The sequence below is a fragment of the Aphelocoma coerulescens genome, chromosome 3 (genome assembly GCF_041296385.1).
Source record: "Aphelocoma coerulescens isolate FSJ_1873_10779 chromosome 3, UR_Acoe_1.0, whole genome shotgun sequence".
In the NCBI taxonomy this organism is placed as follows: domain Eukaryota; kingdom Metazoa; phylum Chordata; class Aves; order Passeriformes; family Corvidae; genus Aphelocoma; species Aphelocoma coerulescens.
Window position 1 is genome coordinate 62,547,724 of NC_091016.1, and position 24,495 is coordinate 62,572,218.

The following is a 24,495-nucleotide window of genomic DNA, read 5'->3' on the forward strand; positions in this document are numbered from 1 at the left end:
ACTCAAGAATAGGAACTTGTAAAAGTAATCACTTCCTTGATGAGAAATGATGATGTGCATATGCATTGCCTGCATGCATTTATGATGAATTCCTAATCCTTATAGGCCTGTTCTTTCAGATGTTACCCTACATGGCTGAAACTGCCAGCTAGCACTAGTTAAACACACCTGAAAAAAGTATATTCTTTTCTCTAAAACTGTCAGTTTTTACTGTGCAGTTTTGTGGAAGTTAAATTTCTTGCATTAAAGAGGGGATACAATTGACTTATATGCATATGAACACCAGCTTGAGCTTCGTCTCTAAAAGTTTAGTGACTGTTTTTCCCCCACCTTATTCTTCACGTAACTTGGCCAGAAACTGACTAAACCAAGTGTAGAGGTCAAGGTAGATGCTCAGTTTTTCACACAAGTTCAAAGAAACAAACTGTATGCAGAGGATCAATTATTTAGTGCTAGACTTTGTGAGGTTTGTTCCATTTCATCCATTAATAACAGCTCACCTCTCACAGAAAAGGTGAATTTATTGGTGTTTCTCAGTCAAACAAGTAAGTTTAAAACCAGGGATAAGAAAGAGCAAAACATCAGCATCCCCTGCTAGCCAGGGCTCCAGCAGTGTGGATCAGTTTACATCAGTCAGTTGTAAGGTCCAGCCCCACTGACATGGCAATTGCTGAGGAGTTAATTGAGGTAGAGCAATAATCATTCCTTTTTCTCCTAGGGCAACCCACTTCAGCAGTTCCTTGTACCCAGCCAGCTTCACCTAAAATAGAAACATGCACTGTAGTTAGAACAACACCTTTTCTAAGTACATATCATTGCAATATTGACAAAATAAATACTGATCCATAGCTACCTTACTAACCAAGTATCCTTAAATGCTACTTACCAGCCAAATGAGTGGTAATTATTAAAAGTAATGGGAAAACATTTGCAAGTAGATATGCAAGTAAAAAAGCTACTCATGTTGGGTCTTGAGAAGTACTTAGGGCTGTAGAAGGTACATAAACACCTTTTGGAAGTATTTGGGGTGGGATTTAGGTCTAAGCAGCTTTGCATCCCCTATTTCCAAAATGCCTGCTTCCCATGGTGGAACTTGTAGTCCTGAAAGCGCATCACTCTTACAGAGTGCAGCCACGGATCTAAGAGAAGGCTGATCTGAAGGACTAAAAACCACAAATAGGTTTATGGTGACACTCTGACACCAGCTGGTGACCTGCTGGAGCAGCTGCAGACCAGTCTCTGCTGCTGAGGAACAGTACTCTCTAGTGCACATAGAGTCTAGCTGCCCCCCCAAAATTCAAGAGGCATCTCCATCACTTCTGAAGTTACTCTCTCTCCCTTTTCATGGAGCTGTCTTGGCACCAGTCAGACAACTTTCATATGGAACTACACCCGAAGGGGCAGTCCAGAAACACCCCTAATGCATTTCAGCAGATAATGGACATGTAATGCATGAGAGCAGAGCAGAGCTAAGCCAAAGTGAATCTCCCCCTTAAATGCACACAGTTGATACCAACTTCTGCTTCCTTTGGGTTACTTGCTACTTTCCAATGTAGGTGTGGCATTACTGTCCTCAACTTCTGACCTCCACTTGGTATAAGATGCACATCTAGGGTCACACTGACTCTCTTCAGCCTCCCTGGGCAACAAAAACCCTGTGTATGGTCCCTTCCTGCAAGGCTTTGACTTCAAACAACTGCACAACTACAGCAACTCCAGTATCACCAAAGTCATGAGGACAGCTACTTCTAAAGAAAAGTCATGCTGAGTTAGAAGTCTACACAGGAAACAGGAGGGGTGGCACAGTTTTCTTCCCTGCTCCTTGGCCTCTGTGATTCTTAGTTTGCAAGCTAAAGCCATATCCCAGCAACATCTCAGTCTGTGTTTGTTAGAGAAGAAACATCCCCCTGGGAGGCCTATGACAAGGAGGTCCCAGAAAGAAAACAAACATTTTGCTGGGTCTCTTCCAAAGTACTGTGTCCTAAGAGCTAAGCATTCCCAAAGATGCCAGAAACTTAAATAAACATGATGGAACGTGATACATCCTAGGAGGGGAGGGGTGTGTGTGTGCACTGTCTTTTACCTGTGTTTCTCCAAGCTTAGCCTGTGGCTCACCAAGTTCCAGAGTCCCAGAGCCTGGCCAGTTAAGGAAGATGGCATTGACTTTTCCTTCTTTAGGACTAAAAGTGTACCTGGTTGGAAATGGGGAACAAAAAAGCATGTCAGTTTTCCTCTGTACATTTTTGGAAGTGATATATAAGAGTGCTTTCAAGACTGGAAAAACAGATTAGAAAAGTCAAGATTAATTGCATTTTCACATACAACCATCTTGTCAGATGAATTACGCCCTTTAATAATGTACTGTTCCTTGAAAATTTGTTCCAATAACTAGAAGTAATGAAAACTATTAAAGAATTGAATTCAGAGGTAAACATCTGTAGTAACTTTAGCACACATGTAACAACTCAGCCATATAGGAAAGAGATGCTTGCAGGATGTGGAATCACTAACAGATAATTGTAGGTTATATTCAGAAAAACATGGTAATTCCCATCTATATACCAACATGCAAACTAAAATAATTTAAAAATAGTATGAGTGACAGAGTTTTCACCTTGCACAGCTAGTTTTAAAAATACCATTTTCATCATTATGCCATTGGAAATCTTGTGGCATACCCCTGAAATATTCCTCCCTCCTTCCTTCATTTAGTTAGAATTTTTTATTGCTCTTGAAAGTGATTTTACTAAACAGTCAACAGTTCAGCATCTCCACACTAAAGCCAGATGGCCAAATCTTACTGGGAATGGGAGCAAAAACACCCACTGAGACAAGAGGGTCCAGGCCAAAACCCTGATGGATCATTAAGGTGTTAGAGAAGCTACAAGTAACAGGGGCAGAGGGGAGGCCAGAGACTGGCTGTGTTTAGTGACCAAGTAATTGCTGTTACCTTCCCACTTTCTTTCTAAACATCAAGTGACATCGAGTATTCCTTTGTTTAGATAAACACTTCATAGCAATCTTGTATTTCCAGATTTTTTTTTTCATTTCTGTTGCCCACTGGAAGGAAACAGATTTACCTAACAGATTAGCCTACACCAAGAAGCAAAAGATCACTAAGAAATGCTTGCAGCTTTGCTTTCAGCCTCAGCATCATCCCAGAACTACAGTCTCTACCTACAGCTTAATCCACACTTTTAGATACAGTTACTGACACTAACAAAGGTGTTAATGCCTTCACCACATACCAACTACGACGGTGATTTCTGTAGCATCAAGTCACTAGGGATTTCAAAGCTTCACATAACATTGGTGCTGCTTTCCAGAGCCTGCATTTTGGCTCAGCAGCCTTACCAGACTCCTGGTGTGACCTTGTCATTCTGTGCTCTCCACGGTTTCGTTCCATAGATGGCCTCTCCGTTGACCTTCAGCCAGGCACCCACCTGCCTCAGGCGCTCCTCAAACACAACAGCGATGCGACCATCGTGAGTGGGCCCGATATTCATCAGGAGATTTCCTCCACAAGACACTGTTTCTGCAAGTTGCTGAAATGTTTTAAAACACACAGAGCATATGGTTCTGAGTAATGAAATCACATATTTGAAGTACTTTCTAAAGTCTGCTGTACTGCTTCAGAATGATGAACCAAATGAGTTATGTTTCTGCTGCACACTGAGACTTTGGGGTTCATCCCAACAGTTAATACAAAATTTAAGCTCTCATGAAACAAAGCTCTGCTGTCAATTTTTACATCAGAAAACAGCCCCAAATACCTTCTTGCACCAATATATCTACCTGAATCTACATTACAATCAGATCATACAACTCTTTATCATTTCAACTTCTGCAAGAACGTCATGAGGGTAATAGGACAGATCATTTCCCTGCACCAGAGTAGAATAAGGCTAATAGTTGCTACTTCATCTTTATTGAATCTTAGAAAAGCAACTTCCTCCTTCCTCCTGTTTGATGCTTTTCCTATTTTACAGAAACATCTGTAAAACACAAGGAAGCCTCCTACAAAGTCTATAAAATTTGTGTTCATATCCACACTGCCCTCCAGAGATCATGGACTGAGATGCGTAAGTCTGAGAGACAGCTGGAGACAAGCTGCTGAATTAATTCAAACTTTCTGCCTCTGAAAAGAGGTTACTTCAACTTGAAATTGTCTTTTGCAAGGACAGCACTAGAAACAGATTTGAATTAAGCAACAGTAAGAATCTTTCCCTTTTTAGCTGAATTTGCAATTAAATGCATTATTCTGAAAGACTGATCAGTCTTACTTGCATTCAGGTTTCCTAAGCTTCAAATCTTTTTTAATACCTTAGACTAGTGAGGGAATCAGTGTTCTAACAGCACCAGCTGTCTGCTTCTGGTAGTGTTTACCTGTATGTCTAAGGAAAGTGTCTCACTACAAAGTAAAACTACTGCTGAGTCATAGAGTGTTTCTATCTGTAAAGGGGAAAAGATGTAGACTTTAATCACGAGTTCCTGAACAGGAGCCCTGAAACTGCAACTGTTTGCTTCTCATCAGCTTGCATATGCAGTTACCAGAGAAACTTAGTAGAAAAGGTAATGATGAGATGTCCAGATCAGTCCTTGGCCAGTTATTCACAGGGGAATGGCTTCTAAGAAACTGACTGAATTTTTACTAGAAATTCATTTTGTAGAAACGATTAAGAGAAAAGTTACATGGATATTCCATACCACCAGCGTTAGGCTGGAAATTGACAAAATTATTTATTATTTCACAGATTCACTGCTGAATTAAAATAATATTATGTTGGGAAATAGAATTATTGGGATCAATAAAAGAACTGTGCAAGCAATAGGCCTGGAAGTTTTAGGCTTGTGTGTGAGAAAACTTTCCATGGGAGAGTTCCTGTGTGAAAGATAACAAGCAGGCCTGAGAAACAGAGAGGGAGTGAAAAACTTGCAGCTGTACTATCCGGGAGTGAACGAGGGAGATGAGCACTGAATTCTTTTGATCATAACAAGACTATGGAAACTTGCCAATGTAAGTCCAATTATGTAGAAATAGAAATGTGTCTTGATAAGCTTTAAGCCACTTAGGAGCTAACAAGCTGGTATACTATATAACAAGCTGGTATACTACATAAGTATATATACTATATACTATATACTATTTGGACTGCTAATAAAGGGAGTTCGCTTATCAACCATATTGGTTTGGACGGTTTTTCTCTCCCCTCGCTGGGGCCCGGGCTCCTCGTCCCGCTGAGCTTCTAACAATATTGTTTATAAAAACAGATACATAATTGACCAGCACAATATAATAATCAGGAGAGAGAAATGGGGAGTGGCAGCAGCTGCTGTGCCCCACGGTACCTTCACCAAGTCCTCGATGGCGAGGTAGTCGCCAAGCCGCGCGTCCCTGCGGTACCCCCAGGAGCGGCGGTCGATGGTCATGCAGTTCTCCCACTTGTGGGGCAGCAGGTGCCCGGGGTTGTAGCGGTCACTGCACGTGTAGAAGCCGCCATGGGTGCAGATGCTGCCAACTCCCCAGCGGTCATTGGTCACGACTGTATCCCGGACTGGGCTGGGAACAGAGGAGTTTTATTGCTTTATTCTATAAAAGGTAGTCACAGCCAGCATAATCCCTTCCCACACACACCCCTCCCAGGAACTAACATTTTGGATGACTTCTGCACTATTAATTTATTACAATAAGATTAAGTGCAATGTCAGGAATTCTGTTCTCATCCTTTGCTAATAAAAGGTCCAGATCGGCATTTCTTAGGGAAATAAGCTCCAGACTTTTACAGGAGCTCTGCCAGAAATCACTCTGCACTTCATATCCACTGCCAGATGTTCAGTCTGCGATGACAACAATGTACCCATACTCTCAAACTGTCCTGCTATCCTGTGTTTCTGTGCAACAGCAAATACTTAGGGAAGACTATGATTAAGCAGATAGCCAATACCATCTTAACTGATTAATTTGCAAATGTGTTTAAAAACTACAAAACGGTCTTTTCCTAAAGCTAGCTTTGATAGTTCTAGGAAAGATCTTGATTCTGTATTTTAGGAGAATTAATATTTTGTTAAGCCCTCTTAAGTAGAAGTAACAGGTTCCACAAAACCAACAGAAAATGAAACTGGACACAGAGCAGAATTTAGATAAGGAGCTAAACCAGCATCATTATGTACCTGTCATTATACAGCCAAGCCAAGAAACCAGTGCTGTTCCAGTAAGTATCTGGAGCATTTCCATCCCCATCAGACCAAATTATTTCTGGCTGGTACTTGGTCACAATTTCATAGAGTTCTGGTAATGATTTGCTGGTTGGAAACTTTCTTGTCTTAAAGGCATTGGTGGCATCCTCAAGGAAGAGACGATTAAACCATTCAAACAGGGAATGGTATAACCCAAAATGCAAGTCAGTCCTGTTTCTAACAGATGTTGCTAGCTCAGCAACAAGATCTCGCTTTGGTCCCACATCAACAGCATTCCAGTTCCAAGAATATTTGGACCCCCACAAAGTAAAGCCTAAAACCAGAAAAATCAGAGGATAAGAAAGAGAAGAAGAAGAGAGGAAGTTACAGTTCTTCTTTCTGGAAAATGGTTGGAATTGTTGCAAAAAATAAAATTATAAAAATGATATATGTAATAATATTGTTGTCATGGTATAAAGTGTACCTATAACCTGTTTGTGCACAATGATAGTAGTTTTAAGATCAGAATACCATGTATTTTTTTATACATACACATATACATTTATATTTTCCAGTTCTGTAAAGCTTATGATAATTATTCCTTCTCTTTAATTATTCAGTCTATTTGTATGTCCCAATTAAATTAAATAGATGACTTTTAAAGCCCCTTCTGACACAAGGCATTCTATAACTCTATGACTCTATGAAATTAACCAAAAATACAGCAGCTTTTGAGGCAACTACATCAAATGTGAACTGTATATACACGATCAGCAGCTGGAAGATAAAATTGTTTCTCAGCTGCAGAAAGCCCAAGCTATCATTTGCATTCAAAGACTGTTCTCTTCTCTTCTGTTTCCATCTTATGCAAATGTTCACTTTCTGTTTGCCTTCATATTTATAACAGCTCAGTCAACTACTCCATACGTGTATAAGGAGAGGGCAAAAACTCCTGAAACAGCTTTTAAAATATCAGCATTAAATATCAGGAGGGATTTGACCTTTTAGACATCCATCAGTCCAGCACAAGCACTTCCAAATACTACTGCACTGCAGACTCAGACCACTGCCAGAGGAGCTCCACTCTCACTCTCAAACTGCTTTATACTCACTGCCTAATAGATCTTGCAACATTTTTGTGAACTGGATACATGCAATTGCATTGACTACACAAACAACCTAAAAATTCATGCAGAAGGCTATCGGACAGAATCCTGGTTCTTTTGAAGTCACTGGTAATTTCACCACAGGCATCATCAAGTTCAAGATTTATGTGTGTTAGAGCTGAGATTAAAATTGACACATCACAAATTGCCAGCCTTGAACCCATATCTCACAAAGTCCAACAACATTTATTAGATGTATTCTAGTATATCTTAATATTTTATACTTTCTTTGCTACTGTATTTCCTTCCAGAAGCTTTCTTTTTCTTTATGTTTCTCTGCAAAGCATCTTCCAATTACAGTGCTAAAAAACCACAATTGTGCCTGTAAAGCTACAGATCTGGTTCAAGGTTTTGGCTTCTGTGCACTACATCAGGAAGAGCTATACCTTCCTAAATCTGAAGTTGACTCCTAGAACATGCTCCTAAATTCCTTGGAGAAACCAATGGCGTTTGTTAACTGCCTGCAAACAGCAGCTCTCCAAATGTTAAACAGTGCAGAATTCACTTTTATGGTTCCTTCAGCAATAAATTGCACAGAAACAAAAAATAAACTATGGCCACTGCAGGAAGCTCAGCTGCCACCACCACTTTGGGCTGTCCTACCTACAGCAAGACAACAGCAGCACAATCTATTGCTCCTCCTATGCAACTCCATGGCCACAGCTTTGTGTAAGAGTCAGGAAAACACCTGCACATTTCTTGGGTAGTTTTTGTTTCCTCTCTGGCTGTAGTGGGCCAGGTAAGCCTCTCTGGCTTTCTCTATGTCTCTTAAGAAGGCAGGAAAGTCACCTGCTTTTTTCATCTATTGACAGAAATGCAACAATTACGAACATTCACAAAGCTTCCACTTACCCTCATGATGTTTTGAGGTTAAGACAACATATTTTGCACCTGAAGCCTTCAGAATATCTGCCCACTGGTTGGGATCAAAGAACTCTGCTGTAAACAGAGGACCAAAATCTTCATAACTGAAGCCAGGTGGGTAATTTGCTTCCATAAATTTCACATAGGGCTCTCTCTTTTCCTTCTGCCAGTACCACCTATAAAAAACAGAACAAAACATGTCTGCTGATGTATTTTTAGACAAAGAAAAGAGAATTGAAATTATCAGCTCCTATTTAACACAGACAGGTAGAGGCTTTGGAGGAATATGACACTGGCAATAAGACAAACTTGCTCCAGAAGAGTACTGATTATCAAAGATTTCCTCTTCTCTATCCTGTTTGTCCATACTCTACATCTTTGAACCACGACACTTTGGAAAGGTCCCAGAATTTCATATGAACCAATGAAAAAAGCAGCTACAGTTCAAGAATGAAAAAATTACAGTCTTGGTCAATACCTAGACCTCAAAACTGTACTAGAGAGCACATACAGTCTGTGTAAGCAGCTCAGGTGGCATGAGAAATGCTTTTTTCCTGAACTTGCATGACTCACCTCCTCAAGTCTCACACCTCAGCCATCAGGCATCTATGCTCTGCCCCCCACTTTGCAATCCCTGCCACCCACAAACATGGGGACCACCAGCTTTACCTCTCTGACAGTCCCGAGTCCTCTACACAACTGCAGCTGAGTGACCCAAAGTCCACAGCCCTGGGGCCAGAGAGAGCTGGGACCAGGTCACTGCAGCATCTGCACACCTGAGGCTCCAAAGCAAAGGCACCCTGCTAGAAGGCGGCATGTCCTCCAACAAAAAACGGCCCCTGCAAGAATGCCACACACTTAAAAATGCATCTCTGCCACCTTCTTATGAATGAAACCAAGCAGTAAAAATCCTCTTGTCAAATTTAGACATATATGAAAATAGACTGAAATGAGTTTCTCTCTCCTGTCCAGAGCTGGACTCTGACCTCAGCTCTCTAAGACCATAGTGTGAACATTGTTGTAACCTTCCCAAAACCACTTCAGCATAAACCAACACAATCTCCGGCAGCCAACAGGGAAAAAAACCTTAAAAGAAAAGAGGCTGAGACAGCTTTCCTCATTGAAAGAACCAGGGGCAGAGGAAATATCAACAACAAAGGAAAACAAACAAATTTTTTAAAATAAAAACAAACAAAAAAACCCTCTGATTTCAAAGTATGTAATTTCTTAAATTAAAAAGTAACAACCTTGATTCTGTCTCTTTGTCACATGGTTTGCTAACATGAACACTTCCATGCTGACATGAATAGAGTCTAGAAACATCCTTATCAAGGCTGTGCAGCTCTGAGGGAAGGAGGACAGGATGGGTGATAATAGTTTATGACCTTCCATTTGAGCTGCTAATACAGGACCTCGGTCATCTGACTGCATATGCTATCAGGAGGCCCTGAAGCAGCTCTATACCCACACCTGCCTAAGGATGGGAGACTGCAGGAACATAAAAAGCAGAGTTTTGGGGTCAGAAACCAAATGCTCGATCCTGAATCTGTGCACTACTACCAGAGTTCAGCACTCTGAGTGAAGCTTGAACCCAAACCTAGTTCTGTCCCACCCCTCCAAAAGCAATTTATTAGTAAATGTAGTCTGCATTAAAAACCCGCTGAAACCCTTGAGCTGAATAATGAAAGGAACAGGTAAAATATTGTCAGAAAACATTGATTAGGTACATGTTGGCTTGTTTTGCAAATATTGTAATTAAGGTTCACCATAGCTCTGCCACAAACCTACCCTTATCTTCATATTGTAAATAATGATGTGCCTCACTTGAAGTCTCACAGGAAGTACTTGGTAGAGCATGGAAAGGTCACAGCAAAAATATGCTTACAGCCAAAGGGCCTGAAGCAATGAACACTCACAAAACAAAGGTTTCATTGAGCCTCTGAACTAAAATTATTTGAAGGATCAGAGCTATAGGTTCTCTTAAGAGCAAAGCACTCTTGAATAGCAGCAATAATGGTAACAAAAGAGAAGAAAACCATCAGCAGCACAGCATATGCACAAGAAAACAGCAAGGCTGCTTGCCAAGTAAGGGTAGTGATGGGCTCCTGCGCTCCCCACAGTGCTCCAGCAGCTGTACAAGGCTGCTCCAGAGGCCGGGCGATCCCAAACACCTGTTCCCACAAGGGAGAACCCCTTCACCCATCCCTTCATGGTGATCCTGGAGGGGTCTCTTTCGGCCACTCCACCAACCACCTCTCTCACCAACACTGGTGTGCTGCAAAGCATTTCTCTCAGCTCTGCCAGCTCTCTGTTTAATTTAGTCACTTCAGCCAAGGTATTCAGGGGTTTAAGGGCTGGGCAGACAGGTGCTCAGACACACCAGAAGCACTTTAAACTCCACTTCCTCCGCAAACGGCGCCATGGAGTCCATGGCCTCGGGTGGACACAGAGCTCTTCCCACACACCTGAGCTCCATGGTGAGCCTGCAGAGGGGCTCCAACCCACACTGTACGGGGGGACACCACACCATCCCCGCCTGCCCTGAGCGCTGCTTTCCAAGCAGAGCCCTCGGGCCGCAGGCACTGCCCGTCCGCCGCAGCCGTTCCGGTGCGACCAGAAGGCTGCGGCTGCAGCTCACCAGAACCACTCGCTGCCGAAGCTGGGCACCGAGAACACGCCCCAGTGGATGAAGATGCCGAACTTCGCCTCGTCAAACCAGGCGGGCAGCGGCCGGGCGTCCAGCGAGCCCCAGGTGGGCTCGTAGCGGGGCCGCGCCAGCAGCAGCCCGGGCAGCCCCAGCAGCAGCAGCGCCGGCGCGGCGCGGCCGCCCGGGCCCGACATGGCGGCGGCGGCGGGGCCGGGGAAGGAGGCGGCTCCGCGCGGCGGGGCTTGCGGCGCTGCTCGGCCGGGCCGGGCCGGGCTGGGGAAGGGAAGGGGGCACGGGTGCGGCGAGCTCGGACTGTCCCCGCCCCGCCGAGCCCGCCGGCCGAACGCGGGTGCCGGGCTCCAGCTCTGCCCCTGGCGCCTCCCAGCCGCCACCGCCGTTCCTGCGCGCCGCCTCCGCCCCGCCCGCCGCCGGGGAGCTCGTCCCCGTCAGTGCCGCTCTATTTGGCTGCTGGACCACAAATTGCCTCCTGGACTTTAAGAATTTTAAGAAAATGAAGTAACTGGCTGATGCCTCGGCCGACATCCCACCGTGCTCCTACCACCGTGCTACCCTGGACGCCCCGTCAGCCTCGCCCGGGAGCGGCCTGACGGTGTCTGCTGGATCTACAGCGGGGCCCCGGTCTGAGCCTTGGATCTGCATCCTCTCCGCCTGCTTCCGACCACAGGCTCAGCTTCCCTCCCCTTCCTAAGAAGGACAGGGTGTAACATCGCTCTGCAGCTCCTTCCAGCCGACTTGAACATGGAGGCTTCCCAGGTAGAGAGGTGCCCCAAAGCCTGTCAAGGAAACATTTCTTTGATCGTTAGAATGGCCTCAGTTCTGGAGCTGCCTCAGTTCCGTAGAAGACACTTGACGTTTGTGCTGCGGATCAGGGGTGGCAGGCACACACTTTAACAGATACAGCTTCCAACAACTTGTTGCCCGAGCTGGTGCTTCTCCAGTTTTTCCTGACGCCCGAATTCTGTATTTTTATTTCCAGCCCCTAGCTGCCATGGGACAGTCTTTCTGAAATAATTTGGTTTAGTCAGCAGATACTAACTTTCCATAATCATCACCACAAATGGAAGTTTCTTTGGCAATCTCATCAGAACAGTTGAAAATGAATGAGCTGGCAACTGAACTAATCTCTCTCCAACTGGGAAGGATGTTCTATGGAAACAGAGCTTCAGTTTCCAGAGCCATTAACCACAGCTGTTACATCTAATTTTAAAAGTATTTAAAGGGCTGTGAAAACAAGATGTACATAATTTTGTAATATTTTCATTTATATACCTTGGTTAATATAATAAGTTACAGTCAGATAAAAAACATTGTGATTACCATATTATTCTTTCTGACTGACTGTTCACATTACTCTGATTTACCAAAGCACTTCGATATTACAACAGGAGCTTCTTCATGTCTCTTTTACATTCACCGTTGACCTACTTTATGTCTTCTTTTGTCTTCACCTCTTTAGAAGTCACTTTGCTTCTCAAAAGGAGTCTTTAGATGCCTTTGACCTTTTTCTATGGTATCCTTTCTAGTTTATCTTTTGATTTCTTCATGTTCTCCTTTTCGATCACACTAAAGGATTGCAGACACTGAGCCACTCCATAATGTGGGAACTTTGAAGGATACATTTTGTACAGCACGACAAAGTTACAATTGCTCTGTGGCTCAAAATGTTTGGAAGGAAAAATGATTTTTAAAAAGCGCAGGGTCTGACCCAAAGCTTGCTGACCTGCCATAAACTTTGGTGAGGTTTGGAGCAGGGACTGTGTATTTCAATAATGATCTTGATCACATCTCTTAAAAAAGAAAGAAAAGTGGCAAACAATTCAGTAAATAGCAGTGATGAGTACACTTCTGATTAAGGCATAAATAGGTCCAGAAAATGTCACTAGCCCACACACACCCAGCTACTGAAGTCTCTGGTGGGGAAAAGGTCCTTGGTGTACAATCACATTTGTAATGATGCAAGCTGCAAAGGGTAAATAGTAAAAATAGCACACTGTCAGCTTTTGTGAATTGCACAGGACTGGTGCGTGCAGCTGCAAAAAGCTCTCTAAGCATGGGTACAGCGTGCCTGCCTGTGTGACCATGGAGCCTCTGGGCCCCGTGAGAGGGGCTGTAAGCAAGGAGCTCACTGCCGTGCCCTTGCGAGGAGAAGCCCCTGCCTCTCTCACAGCACAGTCCCACTGGGAAAGCTCTGTGGCTAGAGAAGGAGCAGGCTGGTCTGTCAGCAGAGGGAATAAGGAGAGGAAATAATGAAGGCAATTCCCTGGGACAAGCTAGGCAAAAAAAGCCTTTTGACCTGACTAATGGCTGACATGTACTGGATCAATTGCTTGGACAAATGCAGAGAGTGACAGCTGGGAAGATCACAAAACCTCGGTGCCTGGGGAGCTGCACGGGGCTCGGCATTGAGACGAAGGCACTTGCCTGTTTTTGGGAGCAGAAACCAGAAACTGAGTTTTGCATGGACGAATTTCAGACTTGACAGATTTTGATTCAGACCTGGAGAGCCATAGTTGTTCAAATGCAGCCTGAATGAAACTTTCATATTGGATAGCTAGATAATGCAACTCTGGATGCATTAAAAATATAAGGTGCAGCCTTTTCTGGTTTTGCCATTGTGGCTGCACGGCAGCAAGGATTTTATTCAAGGTAGAATGTAGTATGACTTGCCTGAAAGAAGCAGTGTAAACATTAAATTTCCTCTTAAAGATGCATCTTGCTGTGAAAGGGTTTCTTTAAAACACCAGGAAATGAAACCATGCAGGTTGATTTTGCTTCTGCCTAGGTCTGTGTGACTGATCTGAAAGGAAGGAGAGTACCTTCCTGCCAAAGTTAGCTAAGTCTCTTACATGCAACCCAATCCTTAAGAAAGATGGGGAGGGAAGTGATGGGGGGGACATTTGACTCGCCTCCCTCGCGGCTCTTCTCGCAGGGATGCGATGCCTTGTGCAACCTTCCGGCTTTGCGGGGGAGAGGGCACCCTGTTACACAAAACAGAAGTGGTGCTGTGGGTTGCTCGGCTCTTTTTAACTGATTCTCTTTTCTTTTTTTTCTTTTTTCCCTGAGAGATCGCAATGGCGGGAGCATGAAGACACCCCGGGGGATGGCTGCATCCTCGCACCCAACCCCCCATTTTGCTTCGCTCCTGTGCAAACACAAAATTTATGTTCCCAGAAACCCAAAATCGCCGCCGGCGTCCCGGCGGGGCGGTCGGAAGAGAAGGGCGGCTCTTCCTCCGTAAACTTTCCCTGTCCCCTCCCTCGCCGCTTCTCTCCCTCCTCTTCTCTCCTCCCTGCCCTTCTCGGCTCCCCATCGACGATGGCTGAGAGGCCAGGGAGCAGCGGGACAGCATCGCTGCCCGTCTGGTCCTTGCCCGGTCCCCGCGGCCGCTCCCAAAGCGACATCTCCTCCTTCTCCTCCTCCCGGAGGACCTGCCTGCTGCGGTCCAACGTGGGCGGCTCAGGTAAGGGGAAGGGAGGGAAGGGTCCTTGTGTCGGAGACCTCGGAGCCGAGCTGAATTTGGGAATTCGGGAAAAGACATCCGCCTCGACACCCTGCCCTGCTCTCCCAGACGTAGGACTTGTCTTCTCTCGGTGGCCAGTAGTGTGAATTTCTGGGGTACGTGGTGCTTGATCTACTCCTTGATAAGATGTTTGGAGAGTTGCAGGCTTTTTATACCTGTGTTCACATATTTAAATTAATCCTGGTAATATTGTGGCGACGCACCCATTTGCCAAAGCATCTCTGGCTGCCAAGCGCAGAAAAGTCTCAGGACGTCAAAACTCCTCATCTTGCTACTTCACACATTACACTTCAGCTGCATGTCAGAATTTTACCTCATGCCCTTATATCTGCTTCGGGATTTTAATAGGTGAGAAAAACCGATGTGCAAGTCAGAATCCCACCAACTTTCTTCAGGAAGCAATCCCTGCAAGTGCACACAGGATGATTTGGGGGTGGAAGCTGGCCCTTTGGGACAGAGTAGGCTTCCTAAAGGATTTAGGGAAGATTTGCTGTGTAAAAGGAGAGGAAGTGAGGGTCCTAGTTTACTGTGCAGCTACTTGAAAATGGCCAAAGTTTTACCCAGTCTGTTTCCTGAGGCAGGGCACGAAGGAAAATGAAATTCTGGTCTCCGCAGGGCTGAGCACATTTTGACAATGTGTGCTTGCCCAGTTGCAAATCAGCCCTGCTCTATTGACTAGAAGTCTGTAGGCACATACACCCTGGTGATGTCGGTATTTTGGATGCACACACACACTACTGCAGAGGTATCCATGAACCACCATCAGGGAAGCTCCAGAGTGCACTGAGGAACCTCCTCTGCTGCAGCACAAGACAGTGCAGTGCGTGGTTGGGTCTGCAATGGACCACAATGTTCTCTTATGTTTGGTCCTCAGGGAATCTTAAGATGAAGCAGAACATTTGCTTGGGGAAGATCAAGTATACAGCTATGCCTGCCTGATGAGGGGAGAGGGAATGAAAACTTGCTTAGTCACATAGGAGTGAGTAGATTCAGCTCATGGGGCCAGAGGCTGCTGGCAAAAACAACTCCATGCCATTTTCTGTATAATTTTCTGCTCTACTTTTTTTCTGTGCCTACTTAAAAGTTATGGTGAAGGTCATTTGGGACAGGGAGGAGGGGGGAGGTTCTAGTGCTTCAGAAAGGACTACTTTTAGGTGTATTTCAGCACTGCCTGGAGAGTGGTGCATAAACAATGCCCTATGACTGGATGTGTACACCCCTGGATCCAGAGGGATCCCCACAGAGGGATCATCACAGAGGCTGACAGGATTGAGACCATATCAATGTAGATTATTTGGTTGGTGGCTTAAGTACAAAAATTACTGACAATGAGCTGGGTTCATTATGAGAGACTGGCAAATCCAGTGGAAGTAAAATGAAAGGGTTTTCAAAGATGTGTTGTTATTTGTAGTTTCTTACACATGACATTATATTATCCCTGTTGCCTGACTAGATTTTTTATTTTAATTTTGAGGATGTGCTTCCTGCCACTAAGGGACAAGTGTTGCTTTTTTTTTTTTTTTTTTTTGGTCATATTTTCTTTCATTCTGTATTTTCTCCCTTGATGTTTCCTGTATCTTTTTTCCAGCTGCTCACTGGACACAACAAAAACACCTACATGTGGCCACATAACAGTTGATTCCCTCTTTAAAAAGGAAAGAATGCATTAAAGATGCAAAGCTGTTTAATTTTTAATATGGTGTTTAGAGAATTGGTTTTATACTGAGGTGCCATTAAAATAACCTGCTTTTTCATTCCCCTACTAACCTGGAGAACAACTGTAATGGGGACAGAAATGTGAAGCACTTAGAGAAACAATATGAGTCATTATTTTTGCTTCTACCTTTTTATCTAGCCATATCATTTGTTTAAAGTAGGTGACTCATTTACATCAGATGTTACCTGTGCTCCAACTGCTGCATGTATAGAAGAACAATTTGCATTTTAAATAACCTGCAAAATGCTTGCTTTATGCCTGTTCCTGGACTGAGTCACTTGCAACTGTTGAAGTCACAAGTTGCAGCTTCTGTTGCATATTTATTTTCATTTTCTAGAACCTGGCATGAGTTGTGCTGAGAAGAGGTTGTCTCCTCACACTCTGTCAGTGATTGGTACCCATGTAGAGGATCACACTGTCATTTATTTTACCACCTCCTGATCCACCATTCTCAATGCCGGATCCATTAAAAGGCAATATTTTTAGAGACCCTTCTAGCTAAGGGAAATATAATAGCTTTTATTAAAGCAGCTTTGGCAGTTGTTCATAAAATAAATCTATTTGTTATTCTAGGTCAGTACTGTATGTATCTTGATAGTGCAGTGAGGCTGGTCGGGGGGTCCTCATGTTTATGCTGTCTGTGCTTTCTTATCCCCACTCCTTCTTCTTCTGCTGTTCTTACACACTGACAGAAGCAACTTCCTGGTATCACTTTACAGCATCTCACTTCATTAGCTGCCATCCATTGTGTGAGGACAATATATTTTCAGGACTTTCTTCTTAAAGCTAACCTTTTGTTTTAGTGTTAGTGGTAGAAGATGACTTAATTTCTCTTTCTGGGCTGTCACCTCTCTCACTGTTTTGTCAGGCCTTTTGTAAGCCCCTAGGAGGAATAAGGTGGTATTTATCACAAGTATGGGTGGCATGATCTAGAATTTTGATGTAGACCCCGAAAAAGGGTAATGTTAGGAAAGTTCAAAGCCTCTATGACAGGCATAGCATGTGCATCACTTCAACATTGTGGTACGCCCCAGCTGACAACTGGCTGGTTTGTCAGAGCATCTGAAGGAGATGGGTGAAGAAAAACATACTCTTCTAAAATTTCAGAGCAACACCAGAGCCACTTGCAGAAAGCTGCTTGAATTACACACCTTTAAGCAGTCTTCCATGTTTAGTGACTAGATTTAAACCCACCCTAAAGGTGAATCAAGTAAGTCAAGTTTCTTAACGTGTCCAATACAGATGGGGACTGAACTGCCGTTTCAAAAAAAAGACCCCGTTAAATGCCTTCCCAGAACTCATCCAAAATCTAGATTTGGTGGTTGTGGGGCTGAAGGTAGCTCTCAGCATGAGCTGTGGGTCCTGGGGTGCAGGATGAAGGAGATGCTGTTTCATATCAGCCACCTCTGTGCTCCGATGGCGAAGCGGAGGCGGTGGTTCTCTTTGTGACAGCCCTCAGGCACCAACCTCTGCTGCGGTGCCCGCACTTTATCTGCATGTCCGTGTAGACAGTTTTCAGTTCGCTCTCTTTTTAGTGTTGTGGGTTTTGCTGTACAGCTTTGCATTTTGCTCTGAAGGCAGTGAGGTCTGTGGCGAGGTACATCTTGGTGAAAAGGGAACCGTACTGCTCAGACCAGAAGTCAGAAAAACACCAATCTCTCTGCTCTGGGATTGACACTCTCGTATTGTTGCAGTTCCTCTTGAGGTCTTGCTCTTTGGCAAGAAGAAGTTTCAGGTCGTTTGTTCCATTAGTAAGAAATGCACCTTTCAGGAGGAGAGGTGAGCTCCTCATGCATCTTTCCATTCCTTACATTGGGTTTTTTGAGTCCTTCTTATGACAGACAAAAAAAACCTACCTAAGAATTCAGACAAGAATTCATCGGTACCTCATAGCCCAGATGCTGGATTGCAGAAGGAAATGAAAGCCTGAGTGCAAATGACAGTCCTATCTCAAAACTTGTACATCCCAGGATTATTCTGGATATTTTTGCAAGTTAATTAATTAAAAAATGATCATGAGTGATATCTATGATGCCATCTGCTGCTGACTCCAAAGTAGGGTGGGTGAAAAGACTGCTTAAAATCCCCCAGTTAAGTGAAGAACTGGGGAAGCTTTCATGTAGTGATCAGAGCATCAAAGTGGATGATGTTAGAGAAGAAAATTGATGATTTTTGGACTTATTTAAGATTTTCATGGTTAGAGTACCCCACTTTGCAAACTGTATTAATGTCAGATTGTCTTTTTACTGAACAAACTCTCTGGTTCATGCAAAAGACACATTTTTGACAGCTGAAGGTATTTGAGAATCTAGAAAGGGTGAAAATCAGAATATTGACATTGACCTCTAGACACTGACCTGATTATCTGAGGGCATGGAATCTAGGTAAATTTTGGGTGGGTAGGTAGCTGTTAAGGTGTGTCTGTATTTCCCTCTGCACTTGCACTCATATTTCCCCAAATGACTACAGATTCCAGTTTCCATATACACCAAGCATGAGTCCTACCAAGCTCTCTGGGAGTTAGAAAAATGTTGGTTTTCAGTCCTAAGATGGGATTGATGAGGGAGAATATTCATGCTGTGGGAGAACACCATAAATAAAGCAGCTGATTCTGGTACATTTTATGAAAATATGGGAGTTATGGGAAAACATGGTTCTCCATCGTTTTAAGCAGGACTTGTTTACAACATAGATTTTAGTACAGAATTTTGCAAGAAGCCCAAGGCAGATGATCTGTGGTAGAAATCTATAGTAGAAGTTAAGACAAATAATAATTTGGTGGGATTTAGAAACTCAACTCAGCATGACTGTGTCATTTCCAAGAGTTAGTGCATCCTGTCCTAGGTTCACATTAATATTTTTGCATCAATTAAAAATTTTAAAATATCAGGAAGAGGCAGCAAGCATAACCAAATGAAATTTGACTTATGCTCATAGAATTGAAGCATCTACTTCTTTGTAATAATTTATTTAGGCCATGATCCTATAATGTTAGATCCCATCCTGGTCAGCCTTACATGTAACTTGTAGTTTCAGAATGATGCTGAGGAAAAATATAGGAATCATTTGTACTGAATACATTGACAAAGTTTAAGTCTGCCTGAAAAACACTTCAGTTTATAAAATAGATGGGCATGTGGAGAAGAAGCATGTGTCAGAATATAGTCAGCCATTTCTAATCTGAGTTTATACCGAAATATATGCAAAATAAGAACCTGCTTGTTCTATACTGGACTAAAAGACATTATTCCCCACCAACTCTTGCAGAATAACTGGAGTAGGTTCTTGTTATTAGCCCAGCCTGATTAAGCATGAAAGGGGAAACCCTGGGAATACCATGGTTTATAAATACAAACCATGTATTCTACATATCATTTATACATGGCATAGTTTCTGAGACAAAAATTTTACAATAATATATTCATACTTGGGCTCAGGCTTAAAAAAAATTTTTTTTTTTACATGTGATGACAATCTTCATGGTTGGCTAAGTAGAAAGTAAACTCCAAACAGCTTCAGCATAGGATTTGATGCATGTTTTTCATCAGCCAGACCAGTAGTTGAGGCTGAGATCTGCTCAGTGGTTTGCTGCCGAGCGTGTTTTAGTTTCTCAAGGCCCTTTGGCATTTAGCACTTCCTGCTCCTCTGTGGCTTCTAGCAAGTAACCATTTAATATCAGACCACACGTCAAGTACGAAGGCTGAAGTGATTCAAAGAGTAGCTGAAGAAAATTTTTTCTTCTTCTTTTACTGAATGTAAGCAACTTGTTCAAAAGAAGCTTTTGTTTTGGTTTTAAAATCTAAATGTTTCGTTAGCTAAATCCATCATTAGCATGAATAATTTATCTTCCTTCCCCAGCCCACTCCTGCATGTCCTCCTCTTTTTGCTATTTTTTCCTGAAAAAGCAGACTCAACTTATGGTCCAAAGGCTGGGGAGAACTAGCAGGTTTTCAAGGGTTGGTGAAGAATTTACATTTTTTATTTATTTATGCTTTTTGAACCAGAATCTTTTCAGTGCCAGAAATCCTGTAAGATTTCAGTTTTCAATAACACCAGTATTAGTAATGTTACTGAATTTTTACTAACTCTCATTGAATATGTTTTATCATAAGGCAAACATATCTTTAGGGATAATCTTTTCTTTTTCTCTTTTTTCCCCCTAGCATTTTACCTAGCATGTGGCTACTATTTTAACAGATGCAGAAATTAGTTTTTCTCATGTACAAACCAAGTGGAACAAAAGCAAAAATATCCAGAAGAAAATAGAAAATAGTGATTTCAGCATTCTGGGTTCATTCCCTTCTCACTTCATCTTTGAAACTGTCAGCCTTAAACCCCACCACAACAAGGGATACCCTTGCTCTTCATTCATGTGGAAAGCACTGTGATCTTCCTGAAATGCAAGCAGAGTTTGCAGGCAGTCAACACTTCCCTTGGTGGTGAGCTGAGAAAACCTGTTACCCATCATGATTTGATGCAGAAATGGACTTCTAAGAGGTTGTGTTGCATAAATTATGTTAGTGCCTTTGATATTGTCACAATTTTTGAGTTTTGAAACAGTGAAATATTAGTAAATTTTATCAGCATCAAGTATTTAGTATAATGGGCTCAGAAGTGTTGGCCCTGCTTTAATACAGCCTGAAGCTGCAAAGCTGCTGTGCTTTGCAAGTCTGCCGCGCTCTCAGATGGAGGGAGTGCTCCGTAGAGGAGCTAAAGAGCAGCTTAAACCACCACATCCTTTGGTGATGAGACACTTTTCTACCCTCTTCCATTTCTCTCACATTTCTTACAAAATTCTGACACATCCTGCATTGCCCTTCACAGTTCTCATGCTTGGCTCTGTTTCTCTATTGAGAGAAATACAGGACCTAACAGTGTGGGGCTGGGAGGGAAATGTGGAAGAGGAAGCATTCAACCACAGATGGCAACGTGGCAATGCTTCACATAAGCTAAAATACAAAAAAAAATTCTTTTTAAAATAATTATAGTATTTTTACTAGATAGTCACTTCAAAAAATTTACTGAGGTTTCAATAACTTTTCACCATACAGAAATTTGGTGTAGGGCTTTTTTCCTTCAAGTTTGGGGACCAGGACCAGGAATTAAATCAGCAGAGAAGTGCCAGAATTTCCCCACCACAGAAATGTGATTGTCCTAAAGGACCCTGTCCACCAAGTGTACACCCTTTCAAGGCAAGGGTAACCACTGCCAGATTCCTTTACAAATCATTGGATATCAAATGGTGCAAATGCCTTCTTGACAGAATAAGGATGTTGAGTATATCAGAGAACCAGACCATAAAAAGAGCATGTTGAGCAAAGCTCTCCCTCCAGAGCATGTGTGTTTGGTTTTTCTGTTTTTGGGGGTAGAATCACAGCTTTCAAGAATATATTTGTGACTAATACATACATTATTGAAGAAAATTACAGCCACTAAGTAGCATTGGTATTGAGGTATTGTTTTGCATCATCTACAAGCACAGTGAAGAGGGGGCATGGTGGTTTTGCAATTGAATGTGCCCTAATTGCAGTCCTTCTTTGTGTTCAAACACAGGCAGCTATATTTGAACTCTATGAGTGAAGAGATAATTAGGAGTCATCTGCTTGCCATTTTTTAATTTAATTCCTCTCTTGCCCAGTGTCAGGGCTGCCAGTAAATGTTAGTAGTTAAAACCACCAATGAAACCGTGACTTTTTTATCTGAAAAAAAGATGAGTGGTACCAATGTGTAGCACGAAAAGGCAGTGTCTGCAAGATATAATTCTGATTTTTATTCTGATTTAAAGCAGTTTAGGCAAGATCAGAAAGACTGGAATTGAAATATGTTATTTTGCTTGCACAGCCAGAGCCAGGGTAATTGATCAGGGACTAGTGGACATCCTCAACCACAACAAGAACTGCTCTAGCCCCAAGGATGAAGCATGGCAATGCTGCCTTTGTTACTTAGGTTTATAGGCACCTCAGCCTGTGTTTCTGAGTAGACTCTCAATTCTGTATCCTTAGGAGTGAGCCAAGAGGGAGAATTACACCTCCCCAGGGGCATGGCATCTTTCTTCCAGCTGTCTGACATTTGAGCCCTAAACATTTTTTTAAAAATCATGGTGCCTTCCTGTTATGCCTTCCTGCAAACAAAACTGAATGGCAAATTTCACATCATGTTTATTTTAGTGAATAGCAAATAAAGAAAGTCTCCCACCCAGCTATTTTAGTATTTGGAGACACATCTGCTATGAATTTTGCCTTATTCTTTGGAAGTTGAGATAAACAATGGCTTTTGATCTACAAATAGCAAAAATCATTTTGGGGAAAGATTACCAAAAAATCAATGCAGTAATTTTCAGACCTTTCTCATATTTAGGTGGTCATCTTGAGTTTGTCTAATGGGATCTTCCTATGGCAAACTGGTGAATGTCTGTGTAATTTTGTTGGCGATTTCGGCTCACAAGCCAAGAGCTGCTCTGTGGTGCAGATGTTTATCCCTGGACACATAGTAAATGAGAGCACTGTGCATGCTCATGCATTTAGTGGTCTATCTGAAACAGACTCTGAAAGCTGCACCTTTGCAGTGCAGCGCTTGCCAGACCTGGAGGGAGCCAGCAGAGTGAATAACTTTCAGCTACAGGGGCAAAAGACTTCGGGACTTCAAATGTGCTGCCTGCTCCTTTTTTGGCTTTGTATCAGATAGCTCTCCTGATGGTCACCAGACACTGGAATAAAGATTCCCCCTTGCAATTTCCATGGGGATTTTTTTTTTTTTTTGCCTTTCACTCAGTGCCTGCCGTGGAGGCAGTGCCAGGCAGCTCCACAGGCTTGCTTACACTTGGGTGAGGGAAGATGACACACTGTCCCAAATAGCAAGGTAATTGCATCTTCGGCATTACTTTGAAATCACTTTTAATTCAAGCTGGGTTAAGTAAAATGGAAAAAAAAGTACTTTATTTTATAATTTCTAAAATATCTCAGTTGCCAGTCTTTTGAAAGCAGAAACAAAACATCATGGACAGAGTGAGTGCTGGCAAGATATCTGTAACCAGTCTGCTGAATTTAGGGGGAGAAAGACCCATCAGACTTTGCCTTGGTGTCAGCAGTTAAAAGATCTTCCATGCTTCTTTTCTTATGTCTTCTATGAAGTTTGTAAAAATATTGTCTGTTTTGGATGGCTTTGCATTTCCATAGAAATCTTGTGATTTATTGAAATTAGAATTATGCCTTGCTGGCAATACAGAAGTTGTTATCACATAAATTTCTGGTGAGTGGAAGTAACTCAGTGGAGCACACAGCTTTTGCAACTTTATTGCATTATTATATAAACTCTGTGGGGAATAAGTTATTTGTTCTACTCATGATAAGCCAAGATTGGAAAAGTGCTGTAAGCACAGGAGGGGATGTGTAAAAGAGATTTCTTGGGAGTGAGATTTATTGGGCTGGGGAATGGTCTCCCAGGAGGAACAGTGAAAGCTGCTCTCCTTCAAGTGCTGGAAGCGCTTAAAACCAGAGCTGGAAACACACAGAAAAGTATGTGAAAAGAAACTTTTTACAATAACAATGAGCAGGGTCTTCTGCAGTTGTGAGTGGTTTTTTGGTTTGGTTTTTTATTGCTGTGTTTAGGCCAAGTTAGGAATGACAGCAGAGGGACAGAGGACTGAGTATACAAGCCATCCATCTGCCAGACTCACGGGGCCAAGGAAATAAAGATGGATCTTGCTTTTTCAGTGGATGGAAGAGCCACATCCATGACCCATGACTTTTTTTTTTTTTTTTTTTTTTTTTGATTCCCATAAAAGTTGGCCAGTCTAATAATTATACCAAGGAAAAATCAGAAGCCATGACCTCAGTGGCAGGGTGTCCTCTCTACCTCCTTTAAAAGAGATGGAAGTGAAACAGATGGGAAGGAATTCTCCCAAGCAGCAAACAAATAACTCACAGTAAGATAAGTGAAATGAAAGGGCAAAGCCAAATTTGCCCTTAGTATTTTGAAGAGGAGCTGTGTTACACAGTTTTATCATAGGCTTAAGATAAGTATATATTTAGAATATTTAGATGAATTCTAGGTAATAGGGTTTTGACAGTGAGAAGTACCTCAAATAAGCTTAGTCTGCTTTCTAAGACAATCACCTTCTTTAAAGAAATTATATCAAGGAGATTTCAATTCAGGCACTAATTAATGAATTCTAATATTCATTAGAACTCCTTGCTTCTGCTTCAATGAACTTTTCTCAGTTATATATGCCCCATAGAGAAAAAAAATCCCAGAAAACTAAACTCCATGTATAGCATGTATGAAGTGATATTCGATCCAAGATGTTTTTATACAAATACTGATTATCATAATAACAGGAAAGAGGGGGAAAAAATCCAGAAGGAACTTTGCAAATGGCAGTATG

At 42.6% G+C, this 24,495-nt stretch overlaps 1 protein-coding gene across 1 annotated transcript; it reads right to left on the bottom strand.

The window, feature by feature from the left end:
- Positions 1-293: 293 nt before the first annotated feature.
- Positions 294-12,165, bottom strand: FUCA2 (alpha-L-fucosidase 2). The gene is given in 8 exon segments (XM_069010550.1): positions 294-760; positions 2,084-2,192; positions 3,355-3,545; positions 5,350-5,560; positions 6,172-6,511; positions 8,196-8,383; positions 10,846-11,142; positions 11,144-12,165. Coding segments are annotated over 8 exon segments (1,731 nt in total). The 5' UTR covers positions 11,398-12,165; the 3' UTR covers positions 294-619.
- Positions 12,166-24,495: the final 12,330 nt, after the last annotated feature.